Below are 21,996 nucleotides of genomic sequence, written 5' to 3' on the forward strand. Positions count from 1 at the left end.
AGTGGATATCTGCACACAAACATGCATGCCGTGATTATTGTAAACATTTGCCCAAGCCATGTCTATAATGTCAGAAAAGATGTCTGGAGCATCTTTTCTTCTCTTAAGGGTGTGTACAGTTTAATTTATTGGTTGTATGTGATACGGTCCCTAAAACGAAGATATTTCAAGTGGGCATTAATTATCATTGAATGATAGCAGGAACAATATCTGAGCTAAAAATTTTGTTTACTTTGAGACTTTTTCCTTACAAATCTCTACATGTACCGTAATACTGACTGGCTGTTTTAATTTCTCCTTTTTCACACTGCAAATAAAACTGCATAGTTTGTGTTAAAGTTTTAAGACAGAGATTATGAAACAGTAAAATGTGTTAAGTTTGAGTTGGGATGAAAAAGAAAAACAGGAATAGGACAGGTCAAAGGTGAACAATTCCCAAAGAATGGTAAGGTGTTTTTTGTTGTTGTTGTTGTTGTTGTTGTTTTTCAAATCTCTCTGTTTCTCACCAGGCAGGTCCCAGCAGACACTTGGCGTTTTATATGATTGGATGCTGGAGAGCCCACTGGTTCAAAGGTCCACACATGAAGTCAGCCTAAAGGTAAACGCCTGCCGGTGATCTTTGCCTTTTACCTGAAATTCATTTGAAGCAGAACTGCGTTTTGCCAAAACTGAGCACCTTCTGTTTTAAAATGCTTTCTTTAGAAGGAGTCTGAGGTCTTTCTCCTTACTGAAGTTAAAGGTAGTAGGTAGAGCATCATTAAATAATGATGGGCTATCTGGTCCATTCTACATGACAGATTGGCCTTTTATTGCCTTCTAAGAATTGTGGATACTGAACCAGCTATTATAAACTTTTCTGGGTCTTACGAGAAGCAGGTGACACTTTCTAAAATCATTCCCTCTTGTCAACACTGTGAATTAAAATTAAGCTGCAAAATTAATTATAATTGGGCACATGAGTCTAGATCTTAGTTGACCCCTGTATCTTAATGCTATGCTTTACTAGTTTCTTAATATGATTTGTGTCTATCTGCAAATTGACTTACTACTTAACCTTGAAACTTCTTAGAAAAACATGTAGCTTACTACTTATAGATCTAGTGAGAGGATAAGGTATCCAGAAGAGCAAACCAAATAATCCTAGATGCACAGGCATCAAGAGTTGAAGCCCAGGGACTTCCCTCGTGGCGCAGTGGTTAAGAATCTGCCTGCCAATGCGGGGGACATGGGTTCGAGCCCTGGCCTGGGAAGATCCCACATGCTGTGGAACAGCTGAGCCCCTGCTCCACAACTGCTGAGCAACCCCCACTCTCCACAACTAGAGAAATCCCACACACAGCGACGAAGACCCGGTGCAGCCAAAAATAAATTTAAAAAAAAATAAATTTATAAAAAAAAAAAAAAAAAAAAAAAAGAGTTGAAGCCCAGGGAGTTCCCTGGCAGTCCAGTGGTTGTTAGGACTTCACACTTCCATTACAGGGGGCATGGGTTTGATCCCTGGTTGGGGAACTAAGATCCTGCAAGCTGCATGGCCAAAAAAAAAAAAAAATCAAGAGTTGAAGCCACAATCCCAAACTAAAACTGATGGCTCCCCTCCCCCATCCGCTACCAAGAAAAAGTGCTGTAATCTTTTGGTAGATGGGATTTTAGGGTTTGATTTTATCATTTACTGTTTTGTGTTTTCTGGTTCTTTCTTTTTTAAATTAAAAAACAGATAGAACTTTTGTAATTTTAAAAACATCAAGATGGAAATTTGGGGAAGATTTTTGCTTTATTGTTTTAAAGGAACCAATCAGAACTAAAATGATAGACCCAGATTTAACCAAAGTAAGAATCTTAGAGGGGTGGGATAGGGAGGATGGGAGGGAGATGCAAGAGGGAGGAGATGTGGGGATATATGTATATGTATAGCTGATTCACTTTGTTATAAAGCAGAAACCAACACACCATTGTAAAGCAATTATACTCCAATAACGATGTTAAAAAAAAGTCTTATTGAAGTATTTTTGTTTAAAGCCAAATTTATAGCAAGGTACATATGTACAGTTGACCCTTGACTGGGTTTGAACTTCACAGGTCCACTTATACATGGATTTTTTTTTTCAGTAAACCATGGGCTACTGTATACAGTCCATGGTTGAATCCACAGATGAGGAATCATGGACACAGAGGTCCAATTGTAAAGTTATCAGTGGGTTTTCAACTGCACAGGGGCCAATCCCCCTAACCCCCATGTTGTTACAGGTTTAACTGTATTAGAATTTCAATATTTTACTTAAATATTTGATAAGTGTAGTTTGTTTTAAAAAAAAATTATAAAAGGTTAATTGAGTCTGTGACATCAGATGTTGACATCCATGTTGTAACATGAGTTCTTTTTTATGGCCAAATAATATTCCATTGTATGGATATACCACATTGTGTTTATCCATTCATCAGTTGACAGACATTTGAGTTGTATTTACTTCTATTGAGTGGTATGAATAATGCTGCCCTGAACATTCGTGTACCAGTTTTGTGTGGACGTATACCTTCATGCCTCTTGGGTATATACCTGGCAGTAGAATTGCTAGGTTGTTATGGTAACTCTGTTTAACATTTTGAAGAACTGTCCAACTTTTCCAAAGTGGCTGCACCATCAGTCAGTATTTTTTGAAATGCCGTTGAACCATATTTTAAATGTCAGAGGGAAGAGGAGAGAGAGGAGGTCTGTTGCTCATCAGTGTTTCGATTGTGTATTAATTCAGTATTTAGGGAACGTAAGCTTTGCTTGAATTGAGCACACGCTGACTTCCTGCTGTGTGTGAGGCATTGCTGTTTAGCTTTATAGATGACTCTGGAAATTTCTGTAGCCTTTGTTAACTCCTTGCGCAGTTTATACGTGCAGATGGTCATTTGGGATCATGCTGGGAAATGACACGCTGTTGCTTACCTACCACAGCACCCATGGTGCATACACGAGCTTGCGACTCATCTGTATAAACCACATGCCCTTTCTCTCTGTGTTGGGTGCTGTGCGTCAGAAAGTGAGGGCTAATATCTGTTCTCCTTAGACTTACCTGGTTTCAGCAGGTGCCTCCTTGGAAAGCCATTCACAGCAGACCGTGGCTGTGGTGTTTTCTTGGCTCTTCATTTCACAGCGGTTGGTGCGTTCACCAGGAACATCCACATTTTGGGGCATCACCTTCAGGTTCTCAGACAGGAGGATTTCAGGCTGGGAAGCGACAAGGCAGGTGTGCTCTAATGTAGAAGGGGGAAAATCTTCAGGAGAGCGAGGTTGGCAGACCTTTTCTGTCAAGGGCCAGAGAGTAGATAGTTGAGGCTTCGTGGGCCAGTAGTCTGTGTTGCAGCCGCTCAGTTCTGCCCTTGTCGTGTGAGAGCAGCTACCGATCTTACACAGATGAACAAATGTGGCTGAGTGCCAACAAAACTTCACTGATGGACGCTGGAATTTGAATGTCACGTCAGTTTTATGGGTGGCAAAATAGCTTTGTTTTGATTTCCTTTTCACCCATTTAAAAATGTAAAAGCTATCGATACCTCACGGTCTTTGCAGAATGCAGCTGCAGGTGCGAATTGGCCTGTGGGCCACAGTGTGCCCACCTTGACCTAGAGCAACACACCTGTTCTATTTCTCCCTCTTCTGACTGCAGCCTTTGAGCTGGAGGACATCCGAGGTGCAGCTCTGCAAGGTCTGTGGCGTGCTTAGGACTGCATCCAAGTTGCGGTTACTCGGCGAAAGCACTGCAGATTCTCAGGGAATCAAGACTTTTAGGAATTTGAGGGCCTTCCATGTGAAGAGCGGCTCTGGACTTGTGTAACCGCCCCCACTCAGATGTTCTCAGTGCTAGGCAGTTCCCCGCCCCTCCCCAGGGGACACTTGATCACGTCTGGAGACACTTTTCAGGGAGGTTGAGTGCTACTGGCATCTAGTGGGGGGAGACCAGGGTTGCTGCTCTGCATCCCCCGGCGCACAGGGCAGCCCATCCCAGAGATTTATGTGGTCCCAAAGGTCCGGAGTACTGAGATTGACGAACCCGACTCGCTGCTACTGTCACTACTTCATTTTGTGTTTTAATCTTAACGGTTTTGTGGCTGTGGAAGTTTAAGATGCCGAGCATTTGACTACAAGACTGAGTTCCTGCGTTTGCTGACATAACATGAGGCTCATTGAACTCTCAGCAGATACTTGGGTTCATGATGCTTCAAGTATTTTTCTTTTAAAACTTTTTTTTTGTTGTCATTTAAATGGAAGCATCAAAATACGCTTTAACACCAAGATTTTTGAGATGCAGGCTACCTCAAAGGGCAAGGCATCGCCCGCCTTAATATCTACGGAGAAAACCACAGGGTTTATTTTTCAGAACTTTGGAGGTCACCTTATATGAGTAAATGACCTCACTTATGATTCCACCTACTGCAGAAAAGGGAATCATCAGGGGCCAGATAAGTCCTGCGTATGTGGGTGAAAATCACAGTGTCTTAGAGGTTTCATAACCAGCCGTACATATTCCTGAAATTTGTCTGAGGGCCTAGTGCACATTGTACAGAATCCGATTCCAACCTCTCAGTCTTAGAGATAATTAAAATCTGTACGTTAATTTACAGATTAATCGGAAGCATTAGCTTACAAGACCAAAGTCATTAGAAAAAGAAGGCAGACTGCTCTTACGTGGAAGCAGCAGCTGTCTGTGTCTCCCAAGGCACTTTGCTTTGAAATCTTGGGTACCTGAACTGGCATTTCACTGTGTAGAGGAGAAGACTGTAAAATGGTAACTGTGCTATTGGTCTTACGTGCATTGTCTGGCTCCGTGATGCAGACTTTCTTAGCAGTGGTTTGCTGTTACTGGGTGGAACATTTTTTAGGAAGGCTTCCTTCTGGGTCTGCCTCCCGATCAGGCAGAGAAGTGTAGGGTGGGTAGGGTTTGCGGCTCAGAGGGTTTGCGAGAGGACCCGGTGGCCGCTTTGGAGATGCACACATGGTCTTGGCGGTAACTCCAGGACGGGACGTCTCTCTTGTCGCGTCAGCATCCTTCACGGCTCTGCACACAGGGTTGGGATGGAAGGCCCCAGCCAGCCGTTAATTAACCCAGAAGGGCAGCCAGGCACGGAAAGGACCCTGTCTGAATGCCTCACCCAGGGCATGTTTTCGATTTTGTGAACCGCAGCATTATTTTTGTAACCCAAGAAGACTCCCTCCTCTCTGCTCTCTCAACCCTGCGGCTTTATTTCCTACTTAGCTGGGTTGCTCTCATAGTGATGATTTCTGAAGACACTGCCAGATTTTAATTACATTTTAATGAATATGAAAACAGTTCACGTTCATAGGAGAAAATTTGGAAACTACAGAAAGGCACGCACACATACACAGATAAAATTCCAGCATGATCCCACCCCTGGAGAGATGGGTGTATTTTATTATATTTTTTATATTTTAGAGGGTATCTCTTGTGTGTGTGTACAAAATGAAATTTAGCAACATGCACATTCCATCTTGAAACCTATTTTTTTCATGTATCGCCCTATCATGGACATTTTTCTCTCGTCATGAAAATCCTTTTGAGGACTGCATCTTACTACTACTTACTACTTACTACTACTTACTTACTCCTACTAGTTCATTCTTATATTTAAATGGCAATGCCACTGCTAGGCATGTGAATTCTGGTAATAAAATACTAGTTCTTTGATTATAATTTTGGACCATTTGACTCCCAAGTAAGTAAATATAACTGTAAAATTAGTGAAAAATCTTACCTTTGGGGGGATTTTTTTTTTCTTACTGTAAAATAATAGACATACTCATTGGTGAATGAAGATATGTCTATTTAAAAAAAAAAAAAAGGTGAAACCACTGTTAACATTTTCCTGTTCCCCGCCCAATCTTTTCTGTATATATTCTCCTATAATTGGGGTCCAACTGTAAGTGCCTTAATTTATTGAATCACACTTATACTGTCATTGGACAACAAAATAGGTTTCAGTAGTTTCAGTGGGTACATACCGGCTTCGTTACAATTTTGCCGGAAGAACAGGTATGCAATGTATAAAACAAGCCTGCTTCATCTCCACAATAAGCTGGTCCCCATCAAGATTGTACAAAAGGATTTATATGTAAATGTTGATGCGTAAATTAAACTTTTCATCTTAAACTGACCACTGGGAAACTCCGTTTGAAGAGAGAAAAACATTATGGATAAAGCAAGCAGGGAGGTAAGACCCACTACATTCCAGTCAGCAGAGAATTTGTGAAATGCGGAGAGAAAAAAAGTGCCTTGTTACGATGAGGTAATTTCTAGCAGATTTTCCAGCTGCTCTGGCTCTCCGTCCTCAGTCTGCATGGAATCAAGTCCCAAAGCGCCCTGAGCCTCGTCCAGAAGATTACTTTAAGGGATGGATTCTTCCAGCGTGAAAGCCAGCAGACTAATAGCAGAGACAAGACATGAGACAAATTTTCTTCCGTCCCTGCTTTAAAGGGTTTTAAGAGAGCATTTCATAACGGCACAGATTGTGAAAAGAGAAGCTTGTGCCACCAGTGATATCCGCCGAGCACCACGCTCCCCGCCCTCTGACCACTGTGTGCTGACTTCACTGTTTCCGACCCAGGCTCCCCTCCTGTTGGCAGGGAGCGCGCTTGCCCTTTCTGTCTTCATCTCGCAGAGCCAACTCTCAAGTAGCTCCCTTGTGATTCTGTCCTTTAAGATAATTAAAGAGCCGTTAAGATTGTGTTGTTTGGGGGCAGTCCTCTCCCTTCCCAGAGCACGAGAGCATATTAAATACTGTAAGTGCATACTCAGTACAACGACACCCCCAGACACCATTTCTCCCGCAACTGAATTTTGAACTGTTCCGTGCACAGGACTGTGATTCATAGGAGCTTTTGACGCCTTGAAATTAAATCGTGAAAAGGAGAATATGATAAATAATAAGGATAAATCATCTTCCCTTTAGCTTCCTGATGGATTTAACCCCAAATTATGATTTATGTTGGAGTACTCATCTTTAGTGGGGGAACTCCAAGGATGTCATCAGTCCGCACTAACTTTTCCTCCTTCTGTAAGCAGAACAGAGGGAATGTGAGTGAGGGAATGTGTAGCTTTACCTCGCAGTGAGGGCGGTTATTTCTTTTTTGCACAGTCACAACGCCAAAGACCTCAAATCAACCTAACTGGAGGTGCCTCGAATCAAAACTGGGTCAGGCAAGAGAATAAACACAATTGCAGTAATTAAGAACCCTTTTTAATTTTTTTCCTTCTTTTGGAGGCCGAGGAGGATCTACCAGTGCTGAAAAAGCTCTGCTTTATTCTAGAGCTGGGGAGGTTGGAAGGCATCCACAGGAGTCGTCAGGACTTGGGCTGGCCACGGCTGCCGCTCCGGAAACCGGCGAGGTGCTGAAGTGAGAGCCGGCCCTCCGGGTCTCCGTGGTAGAAGTGCCGGGCCGAGTGTGGAGGAAGGTGCTTTCTCGGACGGGCTCTCGACCTGCCGCTGGCCTGTTTACGCGTCACCCGTTGCCAGCTCTGAATCACTTTGGCAAGGGTGCTGTGTTCCTCGGGCCCTTGCGGGGGGCTCTTTGCTTTGGGGTGCTCGCAGGTAGCTGAGTGGGAGAAATAGGCGTCCTGCCTCTCTCCTGTGCACAGGGCCCTGACCTGGGAGTTTGTATAAAAGCTTTGCGTCCTCACCGCCGCTGCCGGGAGTAACGGCTCTCATGAGCCTCAATTTGGAGAAGGGAAGACTGAGCCGTGTGACTCGCCCCACAGTCCACAGCTAGAAAGGGATGGAGGTAGGATTAGGAATCAGGCCACCCGGCTCTGAGCCACGAGGCCCCCGAGTCCTACGTTTTGCGCTCTCCTCTGTGGCTCTCAGGACGTTAGTTCCCTTACCTCTAGCCAGCAAGTCCGTGGACATTGGAACCATCGCCCTGGTGTACCCCAACTTTATTGCAGCCAGTACAGGCGTTTCGAGCTCCACATCATGTGCCCACAAAAATCGTCCTTGGCAGAAAGGACACAGGCCAACTTCTCCCCCACCTCACAGTCTGTGGTGACGGCACAGAGGGCCATCTTCCCGCCCTGGGTCCCGGGGAGCACTTGGTACGTCCTTGAAGGTTACCTAGCACTGCGTGCGCGCGCACGCACACGCGCACACACACACACACACACACACACACACACACACACACACACACACACACACCCCTTTCCTGCCTTTTTCATACTTCTCCGCCAGATCTTGTGTCCGTCAGTCAAGGATTCACCTTCTCCCTCTTCCAGACCTTCCTCCCTCTTCCCTGACCTAGCCTTCCCTGGAACCCTGCTGCTGCCCCTCTTAGTACCTTATGGTATAGGCGTGGGGCTTTAACTACAGGAGCTTTTCGTTATTTGCATAGACATCTTACTAACACCTTCAAGGAAGGGGCGTGTGTGTGTGTGTGCGTGCGCGCGTGTGTGTGTGCATGCATCTGAATTTGTTTCATCCCTGCTATTGCCATCACCATGCCTTGAATATCGTAGGTGCTCGGTCATTTTTTCTGTCATCACTTTGTACCTCATTTATCTCAAGTGCGGGAAAAGCAGGGCGAAGCATTTGCCTGTGTTTCCATTTGCAGCGGGGTTACATAAACACGAGACTGCGGTCCCCGTGCTCATCTCACGTGAGGAGTGGCAGCTTCTCACTGTGTGGTCTTCTTCTCGTCACGGAGCGTTTCTTTCTGAAGAGGCGTTTGTAGGAAATAACGCCCGGCCCTGGTGGTGATTGAAGAAAGTCCGCGGCGAGCGTCAGGGCTGTGCTAGTATTTGCAGTTGCAGCGTGCCTCAAAACTGACAGAAACCGCCTTCCCACCTGCAAGATGTAGCCTTGGCTCTCATTTCAGGGTCACAGAGACAGAAAGGAGGCAGAAGAGTGGTTCCCAGGGCCTGGGGGCGGGGGTGACGAGGAGTTAGGGTTCGCTGGGGACAGAGGTCGTTGGCGGTGATGAAGAAGTTGTGGAGGTAGGTAGGGAGGTGGCCGCACAAGAACAGGCATGTCCTTAACGCCACCACCGGACTGTGCACTTCAGAACGGTCACGATGGTAAATTATATGGTATGCGTATTTTTTTTTTAACTTTTTTTTGGGGGGTTTATTTATTTATGGCTGTGTTGGGTCTTCGTTTCTGTGCGAGGGCTTCCTCTAGTTGCGGCAAGTGGGGGCCACTCTTCATCGCGGTGCGCGGGCCTCTCAGTGTCGTGGCCTCTCTTGTTGTGGAGCACAGGCTCTAGATGCGCAGGCTCAGTAGTTGTGGCTCACGGGCCCAGTCGCTCCACGGCATGTGGGATCTTCCCAGACCAGGGCTCGAACCCTGTCCCCTGCATTGGCAGGCAGATTCTCAACCACTGCGCCACCAGGGAAGCCCCTATGGTATGCATATTTTAACACAATTGAAAAAACAAAACAAAACAAAACGCCAGACCTGGGAATTGGGCCACTGAGGTAAATTTCACGTGTCTGTCTTGGGTAGAGAAGCCCGCGCCCGTCCCCGAGTGAATGGTGTGCCCGGGGCCGAGCTCGCCGGCTAGGAACTCACAGCCTTGCCTGCTGCTGCTTCACACCTGCGCTAAGAGCTGGCTCGCCTTCCAGCAGAGATAGCGAGGAGGGCTTTGAGGAGCAGTGTTCTTAGAGGCGGAATCCCAGTTCCCTAATGAAGAGGAGCAAGGCGCCCGTCCTCCAGCCTTGGCTTACGGGCTGCCTCAGAAAACGGCGCCCCGGATGGTCAGATGGCAGGCGTGGCATGAAAGGTCCTCACTGCCACCCACACCAGAAACTCGGCGTCGGGAGGGACCCCCAGACCCTCGGTTGAGAGGTCTTCCAGCCCCAGCAGAACTTTGAATAGCACTGTAATACCAGCACGTTTATTTATTATACATGAAATTATACAGAAAATCCCTGATTTTAAAAAATCCATAATTTTATTCTAACATCTCTCTCTGGAAATTGAGCTCTTGTCTTGGAGAAAAGAGGATAGGTAACTTTTTTTCCCAACCTTATGTAGATCTTGGCGAAATTTGTCTAAAACAGTAGTGTTTGCCAGGTGAAGATCAGCCGTTTTACTCATTTGAGTCAAAATAGTGATGTTGACCCAGTAAAATGACAGCAGCCACCTTCAAGCACGTTGCTCAGGGGTATCGCAGGTAGACACCAGTTAATTGTTGGGTTTCTCTTGATTTTGGTGTAATCAAACCCAAAGCGTTGGAGTGGATTGAATGTTGCTGTGGTTTATGGTCAGTTTAAAGAATGTTCTCCTATTCAATGTGGGTATTGAATAGTCTCACAATATATATGCACATTTTAGTTCATTAGTCACTGTAAATCGTTTTTTTGGAACTAGTTAGGTTTTAGAAGAAATAGTCATTTAAGAAGTTTAAGCCATTTAATTTAAGAGGTGTTTTATTGGTGGGGGGGACTTTGATCGAATTATTAGATCAGTTTTTGAAAATTAACACATGTATAGGCATACCTCATATGCGTACAATCATACCTCGTAAATGTCACACGTTGCACTTCGGAGACATAGCGTTTTTTACACATTGAAGGTTGGTGCCGGCCCTGCAGCGAGCAAATCAACTGGCGCCGTTTTTCCAGCAGCATTTGCTGCTTTCTGTCTCCGCGTCACATGAGGGTAGCTCTTGCACCGTTTCACACTTTTTCATTATTACTGTATTTGTTATGGTGATCTGTGATCAGTGATTTTTGATGTTATTGCAAAAAGATGACAGCTCACTGAAGGCTCAGAGTTTGGTTAGCATTTTTTAGCAATAAATTTTTAAATTAGGGTATATAGCTTTTTTTACACATAATACTGTTGCACACTTAATAGACTACAATAGAGTGTAAACCCAACTCTTACATGCACTGGGGAACCCAAAAACAATCCTGTGACTCACTTTATTGCTGTGGTCTGGGACTGAACCCATAACACCTCCAGGTGTGTCTATGTTGAGGTGGACCGGTCCATAGAAACACATGACACTCTTGTGGACCAAGTGATATGACATCCCTGGTTCTGTCGCAGGCCGGGGATGGTTTTTGTTTTCTTTCCTCTGCTGCTTACAAATCAAAAATCCTTTAAGAAGTTAACACCATATTGGGGAAAACATTCTGATCCTTGGATCCTAACTTAAAATTTCAGAGAGAAGATGAATCTGGGATCAGAAAGTAGAGAGCTAGAGCTTAAACAGAAATTTTCTTAGTGGGGAAAAAGGATGATGCATAAAGAAAAACAGAGGAACGGGCTAACAAAAGTCGTCCATAATTCCCCGTCTCTTGAGGATCTTACATTCTCTTGCTCAGGAGTCCTGTGCTAACGCTTGTGCAGACACTTCTAATATGTATTACAGACACTTGCGGGGTGGGGAATGTTGACCAGGCTCTGGGTACAGGGGTCGTCCGTATGTATCCAAATACCTTCTCCTTAGGAAACAAGAAAGATCTGGATGCTGAAAGACAAAAATCAGTACTTTCCTTATGGAAATGTGATTTTGTGGAAAGATTTTACATAGACTATTTGAAAAAGCCAAGCTCTTATGGTGCATTTTAAAGGATCCTTTTTAGTAGCATGGCCATTTCATTAAGCAGTGTCTATGAGCTAGCTCCACGCTGTCTTACAGTTTTATAAATGGAATTCATTTCAAACACAAAATGCTTAGTTTTCCTGTATAACAGTTGTTCTCAGCCAGCAGCAGTTTAGCAATTTGTAATATTTGGCAATGTCTGGGGGTGTTTTTGATCATCACGACCGTAGGGGATGGAGGGAAGGTTGTGCTGGCGTCTAGTGAGAAGAGGCCAGGGACGCTGCTAAACATCCTACAGTGTGCAGACTGTTCTCATAACAGAGAATCATCTGGCCCTGAGCCAAGCTCCCTGAGGCTGAGAGACCCTGTAGATTAGATTCGATGTCACTGCTTACAAGTACTCAAAATGACAATAAAAGAAAAGGGGGTTGGGGTGGTGTCTGAGTCCATTCAGGCTGCTATAACACAATACCACAAACTGGACAGCCTAAACGACAGGCATTTATTTCTCACCGTTCTGGAGGCTGGAAGTCCAAGATCAAGGCAGCAGCAGATTCGGTATCTGGTGAGGACCCGATACCACCGTCTTCTCTTCATGTAAGGTTCACACTGCACTGTAGTCTGTTAGGTGTGCAACAGTGTGTTCTTACATGGCAGAAAGAGGGAGAACTCTCTGGGGTCTCTTTTATAAGGGCACTAACCCATTGATGAGGGTGGAGCCCTCGTGACCTAATCACGCCCCATTGGCACCACCGTTTACCGTTTACCGTAGCGAGAACCTAAAACTGAATTCCTCATGAGAGCTGAATCATCATCATTACTGCCACTCGACATCGTCAGAAGTCTCTTTAGAGCTACGCTATTCTGCCATACACATCTTTGTTATTATTTGTTCTGTCCCTTGAATAATGTTTTATTTTTTCACTTGGGTATGCTCTGATTTCATAGCTTTTTACTTAGTCTCAAATATCTTCCTACTGCCATCTTATATATGAACTCCCCAGAGTTCAAGCAGACATCTCAGGGCAAATTTATATTTTGACTGTCAAATTTTCTTTCCAGTGTCTACAAAAGTACAGAAATACCACCTAATTAAGTGAAGAAGACAAGTATTTTTGCATGACAAAATTCTGGTAACTACAAATTAAAATCTTGTTAAGACGACAAAGTGAGAACTGGAGTGCCCCAAGAGGCCACTGTATTAGTTCTCTGCTGCTGCATAACAAATGACCACAAATTCAGCAGCTGGAAACAACACGTCTATTCTCTCACGGTTTCCCAGGGTCAGAAGACTGGGCACGTGCAGGGCTCCTCTGTGCAGGGTCTCGAGAGGCTGCAGCCACGTGATGGCTGGGCTGCATCCTTATTTAGAGCTGAGAAGGGAAGGGTCTTCTGCCAAGCTCACGCTGTTGGCAGAACTCAGTTTTCTTGTGGTTGTAGGACTGAGGCGCACAGATTTCTAGAGACTGCCCCTGGTTCCCTGGGCGGTTCACGTGAAGGCCAGCAGGAGAGTCTTTCTCTAGTCCAGTAAGAGTCTTATACAACGTAATGTAACAGTTATAGGAGTGACATCTGGTCATCCTTGCCATATGACCTAACCAGGGTGTGGCATCCATCCCCTTTGACATATTCTGTGGGGTAGAAGGGAGTCATAGGTCCTGCCCACACTGGAGGGGAGGGGATTATATCAGGGGGGACTCACTGGGGGGCCATCATGGGGTGTGTCCATTATGACAACCTTTAATTCAAATCCTCCCAACTTGAAATGTGCATTTTGTCCTTTTATCTTTTTCTAAACAAATGGAAATTTAATTGTAATTCAACAATGAAAGATTTGCCACCATAAAGATGCCTGAAAACATATGGCATGGACTCTGAAGACAGTTTCCAAACAGCCTGAAATGTTCGGTATTGATGACATAATTGAAGGAAGTTGTGGCCCCTTCTTGGCCACTGACGTTTGGAGTGAACGCTCTTACACATGTGTGAATTCTGTTTTATCTGTGGATAAAAGAGTTCTATTTGATTGACTTCTGTTCTCTTTGGGCCAGGGTGCTCATAGGTCTGACTTAGGATTGTGAAGAAAATTAGGCTCTTTCTTCTTGTCTGCCTCAGACACAGAAGCTTCCGAAGTTCTCATCAACCCCTCACTCCTCCCCCAGGTTTCTACCTGCCTTCCCGTACTGCGGTCTCGGCCAGACTGATGCAGGCAGTTCTGTGGCAGAATACAAACGATGTAGGTTCTCTCTGTGTCCATGGGGTGGCTTCCTGACACCTGGCCTCTGTATAGAAGTCATGTCAGGGTGACACACACGCTGACTTAGCTCCTCACTGACGTGTGTCTGCCTTCTCAGGGCCATGTGCACCCTATAGGTTCAGTGACGGTCAGGTTCATCACTGAACTTTTATGAGTGGAAGGCGTTATGATTAATCACTGCTTCAGAACCACAGGTGTTTTCCAGACCCTCTGGTCGCCCTGCCTGGGGGTGTCGATGTGACTGCTGGCCTACCCGGTAGTCTTCCCCGTCTGTCTAGGGAAGGGCGGCATCGAAGGCAGCCGCGTCTGTCCCACTGCGCATCAGGATTCCATTCAAGCTCGCCGTCAGCTGCGTTGTGATCATAACGCACACGGGATTTTTAGTGTTTGTTCTCATTTTCTGTGGCCCCTGAGTTTGTCTCCATTAGTGGTTTATATATGAGTCCATCCCAGCATTATAAAATACACCAACTCATCTGTTTTGGGAAAATTTTCACCTGTATGAATGTGTCTACACACACACACACACACACAATTATAAAATCTTTATGCAATCACAAAATACAACCCGGATCAGGCATTAATTACCTTCCCATGTACAACATCCTGAGTATTCTGTTTTTCAATCATCTCAAAAAGAATGCAGTAAAAAAAGAAAATATACGGGCAGTGTTTCAAAACTCTCTCCACTTTCTCGTCTCAGCTTTCCCACAGAAGGCGGCCCCCGCTTCGTGAAGACCTCATCGCCGCGAGGTGGGGCTAAGATGAGCATAACCAGTGACGAGGTGAACTTTCTGGTGTATCGGTACCTCCAGGAGTCAGGTAAGAGGGCGGCTCCTGTCTGTGGGGCATCCCCTCCCGCAGGCCGGGTGCAGGGCAAGCAGCCAGCCGTTCACTGCTCGCACACCCAGCCTGTGGAATAGGAGAGCTCACAACACTCGTGTTCAGAGGCTTACCGGGGGAAGAGAGGGTTCTGGGCCGTCCCACTCCTGGGGTGGGAGGAGGCAGTGTGCTCTTCTTGCCCTTGACATTTCTGTTCACGTGAAATCAGACTGGAATTAAGATCAAGAGCAGTTGTGATAGATGTGGTGAGGGGCAGGGGTGATTTGGGGTTCTTGGCCCCCAGCACGGGGAGGGCATGTATGGGCTGGTGTATACGTATGGTGTGTATATATGGGGGTGGGGTGATTTGGGGTTCTTGGCCCCCAGCACGGGGAGGGCATGTATGGGCTGGTGTACACGTATGGTGTGTATATATGGGGGTGGGGTGATTTGGGGTTCTTGGTCCCCAGCATGGGGAGGGCATGTATGGGCTGGTGTACACATATGGTGTGTATGTATGGGGGTGGGGTGATTTGGGGTTCTTGGTCCCCAGCACGGGGAGGGCATGTATGGGCTGGTGTATACATATGGTGTATTTATGTGGTGGTGGGGTGATTTGGGGTTCTTGGCCCCCAGCACAGGGAGGGCATGTATGGGCTGGTGTATACATATGGTGTGTATATACAGGGGTGGGGTGATTTGGGGTTCTTGGCCCCCAGCACAGGGAGGGCATGTATGGGCTGGTGTACACATATGGTGTGTATATATGGGGGTGGGGTGATTTGGTGGGGTGGCTTGAACAGAAATATATCGTGTCAGTGTTCTGGAGGACAGCCGTCTGAAAGCAGGGTGTCAGCTGGCGTGGTTCCTTGTGAGGGCTGTGATGGAGTCTGTCCCAGCCTCTCTCCCAGCTTCTGGTGCTCTCTCCTCTCGGCTGTCTTTGGCTCTCCTTGGCTTGTAGGTGCATCATCCCCTGATACATGCCTTCACCTTCACGTGGCATTCTCCCTGTGTGCATGTTCCTCTCTGTCTAAATTTGTCAGGTTTCTCCTTTTGTAAAGACACAGTCATATTGGATTGGGGCTCACGGTATTCCAGTACAACCTCATCTTAACTAATTACATCTGCAGTAACCCTGTTTCCAAATAACGTCACGTTCTGAGGAGTACTGGGGGGTAGGACTTCAACATATGAATTCGAGGGGACACAATTCAACCTATAACAGTTTGTTCTGTCCACATTTAAGCTTTATACACTTGGTGTCATGTTGTATATATTCTGCAATTTGATTTTTCAAGAAGGATGCCAATTCCCAGGTCCCACTTGCCATAAACACACGTGCTAGGACTCAGGGTGAGCCCACTGTGGGGCCCTGGGACGGTCTCTTTCAGGGTCAGCCCAGAAGGGTGCAATGGGCAGGCCTTGCAGGCAAACCAAATGACTCGATTCTGATTCTTGAACACATTATTTACCCATTGGAAAAATGGTTATCCTGGGGCTTCCTTGGTGGCACAGTGGTTAAGAGTCCGCCTGCCAATGCAGGGGACATGGGTTCGAGCCCTGGTCTGGGAAGATCCCACATGCCACGGAGCAACTAAGCCCGTGCGCCACGACTACTGAGCCTGCGCTCTAGAGCCGCGAGCCACAACTACTGAGCCCGCGTGCTGCAACTACTGAAGCCCGCAGCGCCTAGAGCTGGTGCTCTGCAACAAGAGAAGCCACCGCAGTGAGAAGCCCATGCACCACACGGAAGGGTAGCCCCCGTTCGCCGCAACTGGAGAAAAGCCCGCGCAGAGCAACAAAGACCCAATGCAGCCAAAAAATAAAATAAATACATTGAAGGAAAAAAAAAAGGTTATCCTGGGCAAAAGGGATGAAATACATCGGGCATGTAGCATGTTATAAATAAACCTCTCCTCACCCAAGCCTGGATCTCTCTTTCTGCTAGCAACCCCAGCTAGCATTATTCATGGAAAGTACACATTCTTTCTACATATACAGTCGAACATTTGGATTAGCTGTTGCCAGAACATAGTATAAAAAATTGATAAGCAAAACGAAATAGGCACTGCCTCACCCCTGTAAATCAGGGAAATCACCACCACTGCTCTGATGACCTTAACCTCAGAACTTAACCAGGGAGTCTCTCACCTGGAGTACAAGTGTTCCCCTAGCACTGATCTGATAGATTCCCAGAAACGATTGCAAATGAAAATTCCATGTACCACACCCTGTCTCCCTGTAGACTTCCAGCATTGAATTTGGGATTCTTTCCTTTTAGAAACACCTCCGCACAAAGATAGGATGAAGGCAAAAGCACGGTCAAAGTGTGTAAACAAATCACACGCTGAAATTCCCATCCCTCTGTTTGTGAACATCAGGGTAAATAAAGGGTGTGAAAGAAAACTTTTGTGTAACACAGAGGAAGGTTTCTCCCGGTGGTTGGTTCCTATGGTTCCTAGGGCCGTGGGGCAAGAGCGTTGCTGACCTCTTTGAATAAACACAGAAATCTCCATTCCTCCCCCAGAAAGGCGAAACTTCCTTTTTTGGTGTTTGTTTACATTTGTCTCACATTTGTTGATAAAGTTTCTGTAACCAGGCAACTGAGAAGGAGACTTGGGAGACAGCAATGTATAGAATTTCATCAACGCTGATTGTATGTAACGTCTGCTGAACTGCTGTCCTAATTTGTCAGAGTCCCTAGAGAAAATCCCATAGGTTGAGTGAGGAGTTAAGAAATTACTCTGTGTTCCTCTGACGACTGACTCGAATACCCCACGAGGACATGCTCAAAAGAAGAAATGCTTAATGTGTAAGTGTTCATTTTGGGGTTGTTCTACATGTTTATCTCAAATCTCAAGCTTTGGTTAAGCATATATTTATTGAGCACCCACCAAGTGCAAAGAGCACCTTCTCCTTGGCCTGTTAATGTCTCCTTTCTAGTTTAAAAAAAAAAAGAAAAAGGAAAGAAGGAAAAAGGTCTCCTGATTAAGAATTGTGCTCTCTCTCCTCTACCACCATCAAACGCGTTAAAGCTAAGTCCTGTGTTACGGTAGGTGATTCATTCCTCACCTCCTCCCAGCGTGGCTTCTCTACTAGAGGTTGCAAGTTCTCTGTTGTGAAGTCTTCAGTAGTCTTCATCCTCAGGTTGTGTGTAGAAGAAAGTGGGTGTGGAGGAGGAGGGAGATGGTCAATGGTGGTGACCCCGCAGTGAGGCAGACCCCTGGTTCTCTGGTAGATCTGCCCATCACCTCACAACCAGGAATAGACTCAGAGTGTTCCACCCCACCTCGAGGGACAAGCTCCCTGCAACCACGGGTGCTCCTGGTCCTGCCACCTGAGCTGATGCAGAGTCCTGCACTAAAAGTATCACATATCAGGCTTTCGGCTGCAAGTAAGATAATCCCCGACAGAACATTTATCCCCCCAGATAGCAGGAAGGCAGGGTATTGAAATGATACTTTCCTGAAAGTGTTGTGCAAATCCACATCTCATCTCTGCAAACTCAGGAAAGAATCTTGAAAATGGACTTGTTTTGTTTTTCTGCCCTCAAGAGGCAGAATTCGTATCATCTTGGACTCTTCCCTGACCTTCACCCAGCTGTATATATATTCCACAGCCTTTTCCTTAAAGGCTTGTTGTCACTGTTGCTTGTCTGAAGCAAGGGCCATGCCCGTAGAAAGCACTCCCTAAATACTGTTGATTTGTGACATCTCACAGTTGCGCTTCATGGCAGCCTGGTAAGTGAAACTGGTTAGTAAGCAAGGCTTTTCAACTCAGCAGGAGGAGATTTTGACCAGCTCTGGCACCAAAGTGGCTCAGTTGGTTTTTGCGTGAGTTACGGTAGTCCGGTTTTGAGGGCTAGGAGTCTGTTGGCCTCTGCCTTACAGGGGTTAATCGTGTGGTCAGTTCTGCTGTCTGGGCAGTTTTTTTTTTGTTTGTTTGTTTTTTTATTTTTATTTTTTATTTTTTTTATTTTTGGCTGTGTTGGGTCTTCGTTTCTGTGCGAGGGCTTTCTCTAGTTTCGGCAAGCGGGGTCCACTCCTCATCGCGGTGCGCGGGCCTCTCACTATCGCGGCCTCTCTTGTTGCGGAGCACAGGCTCCAGACGCACAGGCTCAGTAGTTGTGGCTTACGGGCCCAGTTGCTCCGTGGCATGTGGGATCTTCCCAGACCAGGGCTCGAACCCGTGTCCCCTGTGTTGTCAGGCGGATTCTCAACCACTGCACCACCAGGGAAGCCCTGGGCAGTTTTTAAGAAGCAGATCGTGGCAGAGCGTCTGTGCCACGCAGCCCGTAAGTTCCCTTCATGATCCGAGCAAAGGCTCACTGCCCAACACGCATAGAAGCCAGTACTGTGTCACCAGCTTTTGAGAGAAGGAGGAGGTCTTTTGCGAGGTCAACCCGCAAGGAGACAAGGGGCAGGACTCGCATCTGTCTCCCTGATCCAGGGTTTGGGGCAAAACTCAAAGGGTTGGGGGAGTTTTGAACTTGGAAGCTGACTGGCTAGTCTCCAGTCGGTCCGTACAAGCTACTCGCACTGCTGGAAGCCAGGTTTTTCCTTATTGAAGGGTTTCTCGCTTCATGAAGGGCTCTGGTGGCAACATGTCTATTCTCTGAGTTCCACAGACTGAAGAATCTTGGTTCCAGGGTCATTCTGGAGATGGGTTCTCGTCTTGTGCCGACACAGGGCTGTCTCTGTAAAATAACTCTAGGTTTGATCAGTCAACAGCCTGTTTAAGAAGGCAAAACCAGTTTGAGCCGGTCGGCATTTTACGTGCTCTTTCACTGTGGATGCGTGTCAGGCTGCCCGGGCTTCTGCCAGCAGCTCCTCCAAATGCTGGGCGAATCGTGAGTTCTTCCCCGCTCCTCTTTGTGAATACAGCAGAGGAGCCCAGCGTCGGTATGAAAAGTGAGGGCATGCGATAAGTGAGTCTCCATAAGCATACTAAATATTTCCTCTGGGGCCTCATCCTCAAATCTCAGTTATAAAGAAAAATTGTTCTCCCAGATCCAGTGGGGCAGGGACCCAGTGGACGCTAGCGTTGGTGGCAGGCAGCTCTTTACACAACCAGGGAGGTTACCCGCCAGGAGTTGCCAAGGCTCTGGTGTGAAGGAGCTGAATGAACGGGTTTGGAGATCTGTCACAAACAAGCCCGAATGTCTTTGTTATGTCGTGTGCACAGGACCAGCTCCATGACGGATGGAGGGAAAGATGGTCTCATATGGAGTTGGGTCAGTGTCACCATTAATTCTGGAAAGGAGAGAAGGTCTGGGGGTTTGGGGCCAGATTCTCTGTGATGTTAAATGATGACAAGACCTTTTTCTCATTCATCTCAGTTGGCAGCCTTGGAGAAGACAGACATGACCTTTCCTTGTTAGTTGTGGCTGCTTCTTCTCCCCTCCCTACCCTCATCTGTACCATCTTTTTCTTTTTCTTTCTTTCTTTCTTTTTTTTTTTAATGTAAGGTATAATTTTCATGCCATAAAATTCACCCTTTTTGGAGTCCAGATTTGCAGCGTTTGCCAAACGTTTACAGTTGTGTAACCACCAGCACAATCAAGATGCGGAACAGTTCCATCACCCCAAAAAGTCCCCCGTGGCCCTTCCCCCCACTGCAGCCCCTGTCGGGCACTGCTCTATTTCCTGTCCCTGTAGTTTTGCCTCTGCAAGAATGTCTTAGGAGTGGAATCTTACAGCAGGGAGACTTGACAGTCTGGCCTCTCTCGGTGCGTTTGACATTCGTTCACACTGGTGCGTACATCAGTAGTTCCTTCTTTATTGCTACGTCATACTCCATTTTAGGGGTGCAGGGCAGTTAGTCCTTTGTCCTGTGTGAGAACATTTGAGTTGTCCCCAGGTTTTGACGATTACAGCTAAGGCTGCTACACACGTTCGCATACAGGCTTTGGTTGTACGTGGGTTTTCATTTCTCTTGGGTTGGTATCTGGGAGTGGGATCGCTTGGCCGTGTGACAAGTGTGGGTCCAGTTTATCAGAAGCCACCAACATCCTCTGCAGTCTCACTCGGCAGCGAGGCACTTCACAACCATCCGTGGTTTTATAGATTCGAGTTGTGGAGCTAATTGGTGCCTGGGGCGCAGGACATGTTGGAAGGTAAGTAAAAGGACACTGTGCCCCGCAGATATATCTACAGGATACTGATGAAGTTTTACACTTCCTCTTAGGGTTTAAAATTAGCCTTCGTGAACGTGTGCCGAGGTCACGGTTTCCACAGATGTGCTGAGTGAGAGAACATCCGCCCATGCACACGCATCCCTCCTTCAGCAGTGCACCTTTCTGCAGGAAACTAGGAAGCTCTGCAGCCTGGCCAGCCCCCCAGTGGGTAAGACCGAGCCTGTGGGCAGGACATGTGTCCGTCTGGGCCAGCTTCCAGGTGGATAGCAGGATTCCTGCCGGCAGGGCCCCAGTTAGGGCAGATGCTAAAACTTTCCATGCATTGATTTGACTACACACCCAAGCTATTAATAACGTCATCGAAACTTGGGAAAGTGTTTCTCTACTGTGAGTTTTGTGACTGACATTTGCACACCATGAAGAACAGACAGAGGCTTAATCAAAACCACTTGACGACTGTGGTGGTAACTGTAACAGTGAACAAGAAACACAAGTGAAAAGTTGTTTCCCTCATGTTTTGTCAGGTGCGGGTGTGTTACCAGGCTGCGTGTCCCCAGTGGCTGTCGTTTTTAACATTTTAGACAGTAAAAGGAGCTTATCGTTATGATAGATGGTAGAAATTCATTTATCATATATCACAGATCAGCAGGATGGTGAACTTCTTTCTTCATTGTGGAGATTTAAAGACTTTCGAGTAGGATTGAAAACTCCTCATACGCTGGAATTTACTTTCTGATCTGTCATGATTCATGGTCGAGAGGCCAATCTATTACACATATGTATTGCCTATATTAGCATTGCCGTATGTGCCTTATTCTGAGAGGAACATCAGTGGTTTTCAAAAGTAGAAGTCTCCACACTAGGCAGGTACCATTTTCCTAAAGAGCCGCGATACCTGCACTCACATGACTGGCCAGGTAGAATCAACCATGTTTCCTTTGATTTACATAATGTACATGTATATCACATAATATACATAGTTATGTGTTACGTATCATCCTTGCAAACAAGGAGGAGCGGGAAATACTATGTAGCCAGGCTCTAAAAGTTTTAAACGGAACTTAGATGACGTTTCTCGTTCACTTCATGGAGCTTCTGTTAGGAGAGAAATAACACACATCTGACTGCGAGGGTGAAGAGGTCCCCTCTGAAAAAGCCCCAGGTGACTTGGGGCCTGTGAACGAGTGTGTCTTAATCCAACCATTCCGGATTCAAGAAGGGTTCCTGGGAGTTTCA

The 21,996-nt window shown here is 46.3% G+C and overlaps 1 protein-coding gene across 5 annotated transcripts in view; it reads left to right on the forward strand.

The window, feature by feature from the left end:
• The window catches only part of TBL1X (transducin beta like 1 X-linked), a 223,459-nt gene that overhangs the window by 153,997 nt on the left and 47,466 nt on the right, over window positions 1-21,996 (forward strand). For all 5 annotated transcript variants that reach the window (XM_057537877.1, XM_057537879.1, XM_057537878.1 and 2 more), the window contains 2 exons: window positions 510-598; window positions 14,506-14,624. In XM_057537877.1, coding sequence (XP_057393860.1) covers window positions 14,567-14,624 — 58 coding nt within the window. In that variant the 5' untranslated portion in view covers window positions 510-598; window positions 14,506-14,566. The remainder of the gene's footprint in view (window positions 1-509; window positions 599-14,505; window positions 14,625-21,996) is intronic.

The sequence above is a fragment of the Balaenoptera acutorostrata genome, chromosome X, assembly GCF_949987535.1.
Source record: "Balaenoptera acutorostrata chromosome X, mBalAcu1.1, whole genome shotgun sequence".
NCBI classification, from domain to species: Eukaryota; Metazoa; Chordata; class Mammalia; order Artiodactyla; family Balaenopteridae; genus Balaenoptera; species Balaenoptera acutorostrata.